This window comes from Struthio camelus, chromosome 1 (genome assembly GCF_040807025.1).
Source record: "Struthio camelus isolate bStrCam1 chromosome 1, bStrCam1.hap1, whole genome shotgun sequence".
Taxonomy (NCBI): domain Eukaryota; kingdom Metazoa; phylum Chordata; class Aves; order Struthioniformes; family Struthionidae; genus Struthio; species Struthio camelus.
The window spans coordinates 113,049,948-113,065,648 of record NC_090942.1 but is presented as its reverse complement, the minus strand read 5'-3'; the positions used below and the strand labels follow the sequence as shown (position 1 = coordinate 113,065,648).

Here is a 15,701-nt window from a genome sequence, read left to right as displayed (position 1 = left end):
AACTCTAGAAGGGAAGGGTTTTTTTTTTTTTTTTTTAAATAGCTTACATAAACATCAGTTAAGAAGGGTTAGGTGCAGTTAAGTCTGGCTTTGTGGGAGGGGGTTGACTAAATGACTTCAAAACCTATGCAAAGGACTCAAATTCTAGGAATAGGAAGATGTAAAAAGCCAGGCCCTAAGAAACCATGAGGTCTATAACCCTGGTGTGTGGCATTTTATAGTTACATTATACTATGCCCTTACCAAAAGGTTTCAAATCTTTTGTCTTGGCTGTGGAATGTGCAATTGCAAAGATTAATTTAGTTTTCATGAAAACGAATTTGCACATTTTTTGAGTTTTCAAAAGAAGGGTGGGAGAGAATTTATCTTGACAGCTATTTCATTCAAAGACAATTTTTCCAAAATATGCATCTTCCCTTCATTCTGCTGCTTCTTTTTGCTGCTGCAACTGGGTTCTGAAAGTTTCTCAAATAAAGAAAAGAAAATTGATACATGTTTAACAATGTGATAGTTCTGTTTTGCAGCCCCAGATGAATTACTGCAAATAAAAAACCCAGGTTTCTAGAGAAAACAACTGGGTAAGTGAAAATACTGAAAAGCATTACTAAACTTTCTTCTCTTGTTTTGCTTTGAATGCTTTGCGTAGGATTTATACTGCTAAGCAGAGCATTAAGGTGATCTTAGATTAAAAGGTGCGCACTTGTGCACAGCAACCTTATTATTTAAGCACTTTCTTCTCACTAACAGATTGTAGCAGGAAAAGAGAGAGTAACACCTTTGCAAAGGATCATATAACCTATGCACCATTTTCAATACGAAAAAGCTACACTCGCAGGTGCTGGCACATGCTGTTTTGAACATGCAAAAAGGCAGATGTCATGAATAATGCTGTGCAAGTCAGCCTTTGATTTTAAGAGAGGACTACATCTCTATGCAAAGTCTATTAATAGTTTTTGCAATCATCGAAATGTTGCATTTGCTAATAATTGCTTCCTTAGGTACCGAATATAACTTTAGTGCTGAAGTAGTTAAATGACCATTGTCAGTTTTTGAAGATGTAGTGCACAATCCAGGCTAACAGCTGATTTCTAAGCTATGTCGTGCCGTTAAACATGCATTTATTTTGTCCCTTAGCTAATTAAGCATATTTCAAGGAAGTAGTCAAGCCCATAGAATGCATTAAATAAACCTTCATGCAGCGTATACATTCAAAAAACTCCATAAGTAGCTGGACTTTTTTTTTCTGGTATTGCAGATAGTTCTGATATTTATCTGTTACTCTTATTCCCAGTTTAGATGACTTAAAACTTGGTGGGACTGCAAACCTAGTCATAAGGGACTGCAAGCCTAGTCAATTTATAACATGGTAAATTTCAAATGCACGTAGATGGTTAAGCAGTAAGGAAAGATAAGGGTGAGGTATAATTATCTTCACGTAATTATACCTATGTGGGGTACTAAAAGGGATCCAAATAAATTTGGAAGGTAAGATACTGTCAGAAGTTCAGCATTACTGGTAAGTGGTAATAGCATTCTTTTCTGGCAGAAGGAAATGATGATGGTTGAAATGATCATTGCTGAATATTCTATTTCCATCTATGCCCACCCTTCCATTTTCTTCTCTCAAATCATCCACTGTATTTCATCACATTCCTTTACATGACGGTGCTTACAAATGTATGGCCCTGCCACTTTAAATGCCACTTGCCCACTTTAAATGTACTACATTTGTGAACCAAGTAATTACAGTCAAGAAGATCAAAGAAAGAACTCTAAAAGCTTCTTGCAGAAAACGTGTAGAGTGTCTGCTTTATAGATTCGGGGTCCCTATGATCAGAGATTGGTAAAGCAGGGAGAATGGTTTAGCTTTTTGTTCTGCTGTAGGTGCTTAGTTCTTTTCCCATATTCCCTCCAATATGGAGAAATAAATTCAGCCAAGGTGCCTTTATCTCGTAACATATCTTCAGTTTATAACCTAAACAGCAAAGGCTGGAAAAAGGGCTCATTTTTGCTGCCAACGAGGACCTGATGGTCTGACTAGAGTTCATGTAAGGAATGTCTGTCTGCTTTTTCCACAATAGCCAGTGCTTCTTGATTACTGACTTGTAGTGCACTATCTAAGTATAAAGAGTTTAGGTTTGTCATCAACATCCCCCCTCCCCCCTCCCCCCCAAAAAAAAAAGAGAAGAGAACCCTGAAATTCAATTTGGAATCTACAATTCAAAATTAACTCTTTCCAATTTGACCATCAGTCATGGGTAATGTAGACTCTGCAGCTAGACCCTACTCCCTCTTATATCTCCTGTAACCTCTTATCTTCAATAAGGTTGCATAGCATATTAAGTGACAGTAAAATTTAAACACTTCTATTAACGGGATTGATAATACATCTAATGAAACATGAACTGCACCAGAACCCAGCTCACTGTTCCACTGTCATACCAGATCTTCAATACTGGAAACTAAGACGAGTTAGTAACTAATTAGTAAGTTAGTAAGTAATTAAGTTTGTTGTTGAGTAAATGGAGACTATTTTCAACAATTTTTTGACATTTAAAATTAACTATATCTGAGGTTTCTTTTTGTCTTTATAGACAAAAAAAAAATAAAAAATCCAAAATATTTTACTTAGGGGATAAAAGAATTCCCATAAAGCACTCTGTGCACTTTATGAAGGATGCTAATAATACTACAGATTAAAAAGTAGTTTCTAACCAGAGAATGCTGAAATGAAACTCCTTCCTCACTAAAAAAAAAAAAAAACCAAAAAAACCTAAGCTTTAAAAATGTTTATTTCAAGGTGTTAGAGACAAAAAAAAAAAAAGGCAACTGTACAATGAACAATGAGTTCTAAGTAAACTTCTTTACAGTGTTGCTGCCATAACCATCCCAGTATTACTGAAACAAAGGAAAAATCCCACTTTGCATGAAGGCAAATATATTTACTCTTTTCAGTAAAGCTACACAGTTGAACACCACATAGCCAAATAGTTAATATATACTTAATTAAAAAATATTGGGTATCTATGTTTAAAATCCTGGAATGTAAATACAGTATCAAGAAACTCAGATTTTACATAGATCAATCCAGCTGCTTAACTTCCTTCCTCTTTTTCTTTCATCTTATTTCCCTTATTTATTTGCAGAATACACTTAACATGCAGGACTACAAAAAAGCAAAACTAGTTTATTCTCAACAGTTTCTAAATCACCTTTTCATTAAAAAGTACAATTGTTTTTAAATGTTTCTTCTCCTATGTTCTCAAAAAAAAGAACTATGCACTTAAATATAGGAGTTGAACCTGGAGACAAAGCAATATAAGGCTGTGGGATCTCCTGTATCAGTTAGGTTAAATTCTTAGAAGTGGAGCATTTTTAATGTTACTCTCACATAGAAAATACTTGCTCTTTTACTACAAAAATGCACATCTAACTTCTCATCTATCCTTTTGGGAAAGCCATCCCTATAAGGGAGAAACTACTCTAAAGTCTTGCTTTAGCTCATTAAAAAAATGCATTCGTGTGTAGTTACACTTGCTCTTTTCTAATTTTTTTTGTTAGACTGGCAGGATGCCCAGCGTTTGCCTTTAATTATTTATTCCACACCCCCAAAATAAATTCTACAAAAGGCAAAAAAGCATGAAAACCCAGTTATTCACTTTCTGTTCAGTACCATAAATATTTGTTAAAGGTAGGCTTAAGGAGAGTTAAAATAAAAAAATATTCTGAAAGAAGGAGAGAAAGAATGAGTAATAGTCTAAAAATTGTTAAGTAAGATTTATCAGTCAAGATTAATGATAACCTTAGAGGCAAGGTTTTAGTTCCCTCTTTAAACTAAGTTTATGAAAAGAAAAATACCTACTCGTGTCTGCCTGGCTGCCCACACTGATGTATCTGTCATTTCCAGGAAGTGCTGTTTGATAGTAAGTTGCCTCCTCTTGCTGGGGAACCTTGGCATTCTTCGCAGTGAGGAAAGCCACAGCCAATTCCAAATTACCATTGCTGTCCTTTAAGCATCAACAAAAACAAGAAATAAAAGGCCTCATTTCTTTTTTGTTTTCTTAATAGTAAATGACAAAATTACAAGCAACTTATATGACCAATGACACTGTATTTTCAGGTGAAATCCTGTTAGAAAGTTTCCATACTTGAACCTCATTTTGCACACTTCACTACTTTTAACTAACTAGAGATAAGATGTAATAAAAATTTACTTTCTTAGAGCTCCACCTTCCATGGAAAAAACTTAAAAGTATCGTAGCATAGGTGAACTCCTCAACTAGTATAATGAATATAATCTCAAAGATTTCAACAGCAGTTAACTGAACTATTCTGAACTATTCATTTTTAAGGCTAGAGATACTACCTTTAGAGGGGCAGTTGTGTATATGACAGGGTGGGTCAGGATCAACAGTTTTATATATATGTAGGTATATATGTGTGCGTGTGTGTGTGGTGTGTGTGATTTAAATTGACTAAATGCTTATTTACCATGCATAAATGGCTGAAAACCTCTGCTCGAGGGAAATAAGGGATTTTTTTTCAGTTTTTGGGAAGTATAACGCAGAGAAACCCGCTCTTTTTTACTTGCAGATTGTTTTGTGTTGTAAAAGGGCTTATGACTGTTGAAGAAACAGTGAAGTGATGCCAAATTAGCAAAGGGTGACAAATCTGATAAGAGTTTTGTTTTACATATTGAATAGGGACCTAGCCCCGCTAGAAAGCTTAGCCAAATCCTGACAAGGAAGTAAAGAGTTCAACCATCAGGAATTGACCAATTATATTAGCATCAAGGTATCTCAAGACAAGTTAAACAAAGGTTACCTTCAAGACAACCTGCACCATTTTTATCTTTTAATTGTTTGAACACCAGATCAATTTTTCTGTCAATATTGGAACACATCGGGTTTGCTTCTGAAGTGAACAAGCCACCATTAACAGCTTTTTTCCCCCAAAATACATCTAAAAAGAATTCAAGTTGGGGAGGGAAGGAATGGAGGAAGAGGAAGAAAGGGTGGGTCTTACAGCTTGCACAGGCAGTTAACAACAACATGTATACATTTAGCTGCAAGTCAAACATTTACCAACATTCATCTTACCTTCAGGGCCTGTTGTAGTACCTGGATGTCATTGATACCGGTGATCTCCCTCAGCTGATTCAAAAATGTTTGCTGGTGCTAAAAACAAACACACAGAACATCAAAATAAGATCCGAGTAGCAGTAAAACTACAATGCTTTTTTTTAAAAAAGATGGAGGATGATTAAATAGCTTATGCAACATAGGTGCAAGAAGTCTATATAAAGCCACAAATGGCCATCCTAAACCAACCAATTGCAGTACTTGGTCTCTGAAGGCAGCAGGGGAAGTAGTTTATTGAACTTGGATCAAAACTGGCTTCAAGTCCCAATTATCCTCAACCCCAGTATTTCCTTAACATTCGCAATTACCAGCCATTCAAACTTCAAAACTAGAAAGTCATTTTTAACCAAATTAAAAAAAAAAAAAACAAAAATATCCACGCAAAATAGTTTCTCAAGACTAAAGCAAAACACCAGGAATCAGTTATAACCACATTCCTAGACCAGTTGATTCCAACTCTCAGAACTCGAAGTTAACCAGCTCCCACGGCTAAGTTTTAAGTAACACATAGTTCTAAAAGAACAAAAGGTTGTGTGAAGCTTAAATACTCACTTAATATGAATTCTGAGGAACAACCTGTTCCTACCCCCTGCTCTCAGCCAACAGATGACTTCCTCTGCTCATCCTCAGATATCACATCTTTCATTTTGCAAAAGCAAAAAGTAGGCATTACTTTGGAATAATTCTTGAACTTCACTTAACCATTAAAACCATGAAAACACAAAGGACTGACCACTGTTCCAAACTAACAAATTCCATTCTTCCTTTGGAGGATGGGAAAAAGACAAAAAACTTGGTGGCATTCACAAGTGTTTTTTCTTTATTGTTTGCCCACCACATCCTGAACTCAAAACAATGATTTCATCTGTAAAAGAGAATTTATAGAGTTTTGTTTGCTAGACAAAAAAGCATATTTCCTATCAATGGCAATTAAATGCTCTCATGTTACTCTCCAAATTTAATAAAAAGCAAATTACAATTGTCACGCAACTACTTCTAAAATACTTTTATTTAACACAAATTATTTGGAATCGAGTATTCAAATACCCTTATTCTCTCCTAGCGCAGCTTTGTACAGAGGAGGAAATTAAGAGTTGCCTGAATGCTGAACTCTCCAGTGCGAAGTTAACCTGGCAGGCACTGCTTCATGCCCTAATAAGTAGGAATAGAAGGCCTATAGTTCAGTGTTTATGAGTTACATACACAATCTTCCTTTCATTCATGATCCTAAAGGGACACTGTTAACAATTCAATTTGCCCCCACTCCCCCTCTCCCTTTTTTTTTCTTTTCTTTCTCAAACCCTGCTATCAGCACAAGACAAGTGAAGTAATACAGGAAAAAAACCTCTCACTCCATCTCTGTCCCCCTCAGCCCCTCGTTTGTTTACTCTGTGCATTTCATAGCATTGTACAAAGGCAGGAGCTACTTCCTCTGTCAAGTTGCTTTCCTGTCTATGGGTCTGGCATGAAGAAAGAAAAAAAAAAAAAAACAATATTTGGGAAAAGTAATTACAAAAGCATTAAAATTGGCAGGAACGACTCAAGGGCAGTGAGGAACAACAAAACTGATTTATTTTTGTATTAGTCACCAACATGACGGTTACTAAAATGAAAATAGCTGCAATATAAATTATGCTTTCACATTATAACATACATCTATATCTTCCATAACATTTAGAATATTTTGGATAGGCCGAGATGAGCAGGAGGACTGAACAATTTACTCTGTTCACACAGACTGGACGAAGACTAAAGAGAAGTGTTTTACCAATATACAGTCCTAGCAGCTCAAAATATTGGCTGTTACTTTAAGAGCACAGCTTTGATTTATAAACCTATACATGTGCAGTTTATGTCCCGATTTCAGGCCTCAAGCGTAAAGTCGTGGTTCTAGAATATAGTTGTGTGTTCCCAAGAATATACACGCTTAGCAGATTAAGAACCAGATGCAGAGATACTCCTTCCCCAGCAAGACTCAGCTCCAGGATTTCTGGTTGATAGTTAAGTGAACACCACAGAATCCATACGAACCCTTGTTACAAATGATAGAAATTAAGAGGAATATTAACAGCTATCCTGAATATCTTAATGGGAGCGAGGCTGCTTTGGGGCCACCAACACTTTATCTAGACATTTCTGGCTTTTAAAACGCAGGAGACCTCATACTGACAAGCTGCCATTGATTTCTAATTGAGTTATTTCATATCACACACGCATTTAATAACAACAATACACTTCACTTCCTGGAAGGAGAAGAAAAATAAATAATAAATAAAATAAAAAGAAAAGTACAATTTAAATTGCTTCCAGCTCATCAACGTGTTAAATACCTGCTCACAAGCAACACTAAAAGGTCTTCGGAAACAATTTTGAAACTGCACAAGGCAGTTAAATACTCCTTAATCCTCCACTATGGTGCCCTTCTTTCCCAGGCATTCGCCATTCTCCCCTCATCCTCTCAAATGTGGCGCTAATGGCAGGCATCATGTTTACTGCGTACAATCTCTCTTGCAACTGCATGTGTAACTTGACCAATATTGACCAGTATTTCCCTTTACAGTTATACTGTAGATACAGTTCCATGGCTGGAAACGTACTGATACATCATTAACAATGACAGTGCAGGTAATTACTATCAGATCCTTTCCACGTTCATTAATCAGAGGGCGAGATTAAATTTTCTTGTTGCCTTTTTTTCTTTTCAGCTACATTTAAGAAGTTTAGGACACATAATCGTACCCACATTCACAGAACTGACGCTACTTGATTCTGATACGACTTTAATGTAGCGTATCAGCATTAGGCTGCCATAGCCAAAACTTCAGTGAGGCCTATTGTCTTTGAATTAATCCCTTTAGAACACGTTAGCATGGTGTATAGGATGATTTTTATATATTTTATTACCTATGACTGAAACTTGTAGATCATTTTCTAGCGAAACTGTTAAAACTATTACACGTGTTCTGTAACACAACTGTTATTTAACAAAATACTTAGGCCAAAGTTCTGCATACAAATTGAGCCATCCTTCTAATTCCTTCTGGTTACACCTACAGCAGAAGCTTTGATCTTCCTGAAGCTTGGGCTAACTTAAGTTGAAGTGACTGTAGCACATAAACTCTGAAACATCCATGAACACTAATGTAGATATTTTAAAGAGGAGCTTAATTCACTTGAGGACTTATCAAAAATAACCTAAACCTCAGAGCTCATGCTACAGCAAAGCAAAACTAGAGAATGAAGAAGAAAATGCATACGGGTATTTAATGTAGATGCTTCAGCTCCTCACAATGTACATTAATCAAATCAGGTCAATGAAGGAGATTTAGAAAACAACTACCAGTTTTAACCTAAAGAACTCTGACTCTTCTCTGATTACACATTTTCTGCAATATTGCATTAGTACAGCTTCAAATTCTGGATCACAACTCACTGTATTTTATTTCAACTTAACAACCCATCTCGATCTTCAAATGCAGATCCAAAACATTATTACAATGGAAACAGGAGCAACCGCTGGTGCTAAGAAATCCACTTCAGTTCTTCTCGGATCTTATTTACCTATTCCCCTTTATATTTGCCATTCTTGCCTCTGCAGTTTCAAATTTATATTCCACAGTTTACCCATTCCACAGATGCTGCAGTTTATTTAGTAATAAAATGTTCCACATGTATTCACAGCGTACACGTACTGTGTGGCACATTATAAACGCATGCACATACAATATGTACACGCACACACCCACCTGGCTTGAATTGCATTTGAGTCGACTCAAAAAGGGCTCCAAGGCTTGGTCTACGTCACCAGGCTATGCTGGTGTAAGTGCTACAGGGCAGCCCGAATCCTTGATCATGGGAAAGAGAGAGGACTCAGGGTCTGTTGATGCTGTAGTTGCTCTGAGATCCAGCTGTACATACCCCTCAGTCCCATCACATAATACCGCAAGCAGTTCCCCAAGGATTTTATGCACGAGTTATTCCCAGCATAGCCTCTTCCTTTGGCTCTCTGAGGTATGTGGTATCTTGAGGCTTTCAGCTCTCAGAAGATTTTAACTAACAGGAAATTCTCCCGTTTTCCTGGATGAATGCCAAATTTGTATATTAGGAATGCCTGCCCGTATTTCCAATTGTTTCCTCTTTCAGTCATACCTCCCTCCCTCTCAGGAAATGCCCAATTAAGATTATCTTGTTTATAACCTCACACAATAGTCTATTCAGTAGCTACGCCAGTACTAGTAAAGCAGCCCATGTTAGTTCCACAACAGTACTGTAAACTCTGAAACTTGATAACTTATCAAGATCAGAGACAAAAGTTAAATTACATCAATGCTTTTTTTCGGATAAAGTAAATCCCACAAATCCACTAATTCAGAATTACAATGTAGATACATCTGGAAAAAAATATTGCTACCTTTTGATCTGTTTATTTTCTCATCTCTAACTTCTGAAGAAATAAAAGCTTTGCCTTTCTCATGGCAACATCCAAATATCATATTTGCAACACGAGCACTGTAAGACTGACAAGATAGAACATCCCTCTTCTGTTTATCACTAAACATATGACTTCGTCTGTGCTTGGAAACTGGACGGCCCAAGAGAAAACAGGGCCTACTGCTTCACTACACATTTCATTTGAGGAACAGCACATGATGAAATCGAACTACAGGAATCTCTTCTTTCTCAAGGAATGAATACTTATAGTAAAGGGGAAAAAAAAAAGAGAGAGACAAGACAAGAAAGCAAGATGAATGCTGAGAATAACATCTCAAGACAGTTCCTTCACAACAAATCCCACTCGCTTTGCTTTCACACGCAGCATTGACTCACAGGAGTTATTTGTTAGAGGAAAATAGGATGGACTTTGCACACAGTATTTAATATATATTGGAACAGAGAAAAATTTTAATAGAAATTGACCTTTGGAGGAACTGTTAGTGGTACTGTCCGTAGACAAGTAGCTAATAAGGTAGTTTTATCATACAATACTGCTGTAATGTAAAAAATATTGAGATATCAGAGGAATATAATCCTCTGCTCTATAAAAAGTCTTTCAGTTTCTGCTCCAACAAATCAATTTGAAATAAACACACACACACACACACAAACCACACACACATAGAGGAAACTTATAAAGGATGAGCATACCAAACATCCTCAACTACTACTGAGAATGTCATTTTCTGCCACATTACTCATATCTCCTGGGAACGGTTAAAAAGCCCACATACACTACTGACCATTATGGTTTCCAACAACACAGATATACTATACATCATGTAAATGAGTTATGGATAAAGTTCCAAACAGGTAAACAAAAGCAAACTCCTTCCATGAAGATAGTAGGCTAAAACACTGGGATAATGCACAGCCAACCCCAGAAGTCTTTGTTCTTACCATCTCTGTCGGAAAGATTTGCCTGCACGTGCATGCATGTATACACGCATATCTACATATATAGGAAAATGCAGTCTTTTGTCAGTGCAAAGAGCAAATTTTAAATCCCTGCATTGGCTTTAAGGTGTTCACTCTTGCAATATCTTCCTAAAGTATAGCAGAAGTAAGTCTCACATATCTGCTAAATGGGTTTGTTTTGGTTCAGTCTTGAACAGAGAAACCTCTTATATGATATTGTGTCCTCTAAGAAGTAGGTCAAAATGTAATTTTATTTTTTATACATGCACAAATGCAAAACGCACCTCAGCCTTGGCTTGCTCACCTATGTGGAGAAAAGGATGCGCACAGAGACTGCAAACTTTCAGTCAGCAATTGCTCTGCTAAGACTGCCAAAAACTGCCAATTACAGCAGCAGCCTGTGTGAAGCGGACATTTATCGACCTGGAACTGGACAGAGATCAAACTTATTTCAAGCACAGAAAAGGACACGACGCTATATAGCCGTAACATTCAGCCAGTCACAATCTGGATTGAACACAAGTCTGAAGGGGAAAAAAGCTTGAGCCTATTACATGCATGTGTTCTGTTCTCCCTGAATGAGACCCTACAGTAAAATCTCTTCTATTGCTTATGTGGGAGAACAGTAAAGGAAAAGTGAAGTACCTCCTCACTATATGGATCTTCCCAGGCAAGTTTTGGGGTGTTAAAGAATTGAAGTAATGATGCAGACAGAATGTCTGTACCCAATGGAGCCTCTTCCATAAGATGGAGAGCATTAGGCAGTTTCTGAAGCAACAGAAACACTTTTCTGACTTCGAGGAGGGTAATGGATTTTATCTCATTTTCCCCTCAAATCAGAGAAGTACCGAAACTCAGTCCTAGACTCAGGCTCAATTGCTTTCAGTTCCTTTACCTGGATTACAACTAAATATGCTAAATTCCCATGATTAAGAGATTTTTTTTTCCCTGGGGGGGGGGGGGGGGAAGGGAGCAGGGAGGGTAAAACAGTGGCTGAAGACAATAGCAGTACTCGTTATAAAGACAAAGCAAAAGTAAACACTAGGAAGGGAACAAAGCCATTTAAAGTAACTTACAAGGACAAGATAATAAACAGTGTGATCTACCACAACAGAAATGTAAACTGGTTCAAAATCTTGTAATTTCCATCCAAGGTTTAGAACCAACCTTCCTAAATGGAGGGGAAAAAAAAGGAGCAAACAATAAAAATGTAACTGACGTTCCATCTCAAAATCAGCCTATGAAATGATTTATAAACATTGTTGCTTGAAAGAAGAAGTAGGCAAAGAATTGCTTAGCTCTAATTCTAATTCTTATTGATAATTACTCCTAATTCAGCTTCGGTGACAAGCTCACTGTCAAGAAAGCATAGCAAGTTTTCATCCTTAATACTACACTCAAAAAGGTGAGAACAAAAGGTGTCAGGAATGTAAAATTTTGGGGAATTTTGCAGTTTTTGCATTTTAAACCACCATCATGATTTCTCACACCCTGCTCTGCATAACAGAGAGCACTTCCCAAAGAAACAGTGTCAAGTTATTCTTTGCTTCTTACTCTGCTGCTACCATAATAACAACAATTGTAAAATAATTAATGTAAAACTAATGAGATCTTTGGTCTCATTTAATTAGAAGTTAAATTTCACATCGTATCCAATGGAACAGTCATAGGAAAGTTTGCTTTGTTTCTTATGTACTTCAGTAACTGTGACAATAATTAGCAAAAACCTCTCTCGTCCAATTAAAAGTTGATGTGTTATTAGAGTTTTGGATCTTTTCTCACCAAAGTACAATGACACATTATCTGTAAACTAAGTTATGACATTCAGAAAGAGTCCTCTGAGAATTCACGTGTAGACAACCGTCCAATGCCATATCCTGCCCAACTGTTTGAATGTTGGTTAATGTCCCAGCCCCATGTCTGCACTTTCAGACCGACATCAAGAGAACTGACAATGGTATATACAACAAGCCATGGGAAATTAAAACCAATTGGGTCAACGAGAGGCCATGCTAAACAGAAAGGATAAAGAGACTGAAGGAGGACAGATTTAAATAGAGTCAACTCTCTTAATAATTCTTTTTCTTTTTTTTTTTTTTAAATTTCAATCATTCCTGGTCGCTTTCTAGCATAGAAGGGTATTTTTTTCCTCCCTTCCCCCCCATTCTGTTCACGGACATTTACCATCACACCCAGATGATGAACTTGACAGCATCTGCCGATGCAATATCACTGGGATAAAGCCTTCCTCCACACAGGAAACACTACTGCCTAGGATATCATAATTTTACTGCCTCAACTATTATAACTGCCCTTTTGCATGTCTTGTAAGCAATTCATGAAACTTTGTCTTTCTGAGATCCAGAACAATGCTGTGAAAATCCACATTTTTAGCTTCCTGCTTTGAGATACCTTTTTGGCATCCCAACTACAGCTCAATCCATCATGCCAAGCACAAGCTATTCTGGTTCACTTTCAAGCCTCTTCAGAGTCTTTTCATTACCCATTCATCATTTGTTTGTTCATCGAGAGGCTAGGACCTACCTCTCAATTCAAGACGGCAGATCTGGAAGCCCAGTCAGGTGTTTAGGTTATTTAATGTTGTTTTTTCCTTTCCGTCTTCAAACAACCGTCATGATTTCACACTCTGCTCTGCACAACAACGATAAACTCCCAATAAAAACGTGTCAAGTGAGTTCTTTGCTTCTTCTCGCTCTGCTGTTTATGATGATAAGAGCAAAAATCCTGCAAATAAACAGCCAAACTCATTCTGGAAGCTGCTAAGGTGCTCACATTGACAGGATCCTGGTCTCTGCAATACTTGAAAATAATAAAGTTTAAAGCAGCCTTTGGATCACAGGCTGCTCCTGAGCAGCCAGATGTACTTCCAAGGTTGTAGCTTCCTGCCAACGTAAGCCAACCTCTGCTGATATTGCCAGGTCCCATCGTCTTTCACCACTAGGCAAGCCTCCCTTTGAGCTAATACTGTCACCTGTTTGAACCCATGGCAAGCCAGCCCAAGCTCTCACTAAACCAGTAGAAAGCTTATCTTTATTCTTAATTAATTACTTGCTGACTTAGTGAGAACCAGAGCTGGCACAAAGGAGAGGACAAGCCCAAGGCTCTGCCTATTTGGGCTAGATTAAACTGCTCCAGAAAAGCAGCCGTATGAGACTGAGTTGTTTCTCTGCCTTTGTTTTAGTCTTATTTTCTATCAAGTCAGAGAAACTGGGGGGGGGGGGGGGGGGGGGAAGCCTCTTGCAGTCCTTGTCCTACTCAGATGTTGTTTCAGAAATTCTACTCCAACAGACAAAAATAAAATTAATACAGTATGCAATTCTGATTACTACAATGGTCAAAACTGTACACTACACTACTATACACACCAAGACCTATTTCTGCATGTACTGAAACAGCATGCTGCTGTCTACTCCATGGTACTCACACCCAAAAAGATCACTTTTATTGCAACTGTCAACAGCATGAATAAAGATTTCTCTCACCTCAAAAAAAAAAAAAACACTCTGCTGTGTGCCTTATATAAGTGATATCATGAAGCATTTCACAAACTAAACTTTTCACCCCAACTTTGCAACAGTACTACATGAAAATCCTAAATAAAAACTCTACTGCACTTCTTAAGACAGGTCTTTATGACAAAGAGTCCATGGTGAGTAGTGAGGACACATTTTGGCAAAGTGATTTCACTCAGCCGCCTGATTTGACTAGAGGAAATGAAAAAAAAAAATAATAGAAAGGCTTTAATTAAAGGCTTTTCCATTTAGCCTGATTAAAAGAAATTACTAACCTGATTTCCTATAGGATGCAATGCCAGTGCAGGCCCGTACCCGTGCACACCTGCCCTTCTGCCTCTCAGGAGCAGCAGATGGAGGAGCCGGAGGCTAAACCCAGGCAGCTCAACCTGAGCCTGGTGGCCCCCGACACACTCAGCAGCACCCCTGGGGCTGCACAGTCCAGCCCATCCTGTAGCTGGAGGATGGTGCACAGCTGGCCAGCAGCACACAGCTCCAGCCCGCACTGCCTGCTGCCCACTTCCCAGGCAAAATACACTAGGTAAAAAGACCCACGGAGCCAGGGAAGAGGAGGGAAACCAAGAACTGGGGGCACTGCAATAAGGGATCCTGGAGGTACGCTTACGCTGCAGCCTTACTTCATCTCCCCTCCAGCACCCCAGCAAGTTTTCAAGGGAATTACATTACAACACAAAAATCCATCATAAGAGAGAAGTCAAGTAACATTATTTGCAGTATTCAATGGAATGATTTAATAGCATATTTTGCCCCCCTACTAATCATTTCAAAAGAAAATCCTGTGCAGACACACTGTTATCTTGGGGAGTGCGGGAGGGAGGGAAATTCTGCAGTATAACAAGACCATAGATAACACTACGTTACCTAAAAACTGAGGCAGTATTTAACAGGTTGCCTGCAAGGCTGTAGTTTTCTGACAACAGTTCCAATTTCTCTAGCAAGAAAGTCTTTTCTAAGACAAACACCAGGAAGCCACTGGCACGTTTTGTCCCTGCAGAAAGGCTACTGCAACACTACAGACTATCAGCCTGTGAAGGTCAGTGGGTAACTTTCATTTTTGCTAGGTAATAATCTTAACAGATGCGGATCATTAGAATTAAAATGAACCTCAAACACAATGGAGACATATTAAAAGATGTGTTGAGATTTCTACTCAGGATCAGCATTTAATTTCACTACCTCACAACCGAAGGGAAAAAAAAAAAAAAGTTTAGCAGTACTCTCCAGAGAGGACAATTGTTCTAGGCCACTTTCCGTCAAGGAGAAAAAAAAAATCTTAAGACTCTTGCTTTTTTTTAAAAGTGAATTTCTCATACAGTGAAACATGCAGTATGTCAGCTTCCACAGAGAAAAAGCTGAACATGTTATATTCTAGTTTATTAGAACATGGTTTCATGAGTCTTATGACAACTTTGGTTTATAACTGCTGTTTCTTATAATTTAGCCATGTCAGTCTCTTGCATCTCAATAGTGTCATGGTAACATCACAAATAGTGACTTACTGCCACCCTTCATCACCACTCACTTAACTGAAACTTCATAGGCTGACGTGAGTAAAAGGAGTACGGAAGACTCCTCTGAAGAGATCTCATTTTTG

The 15,701-nt window shown here is 37.9% G+C and overlaps 1 protein-coding gene across 2 annotated transcripts in view; it reads right to left on the bottom strand.

The window, feature by feature from the left end:
* USP25 (ubiquitin specific peptidase 25) overlaps positions 1-15,701 on the bottom strand; it is a 92,907-nt gene that overhangs the window by 67,031 nt on the left and 10,175 nt on the right. For both annotated transcript variants that reach the window (XM_068911124.1, XM_068911134.1), the window contains exons 2-3: positions 5,100-5,177; positions 3,863-4,007 (exon numbers count right to left, since the gene is read on the bottom strand). In XM_068911124.1, the coding sequence (XP_068767225.1) occupies positions 3,863-4,007; positions 5,100-5,177 (223 nt within the window). The remainder of the gene's footprint in view (positions 1-3,862; positions 4,008-5,099; positions 5,178-15,701) is intronic.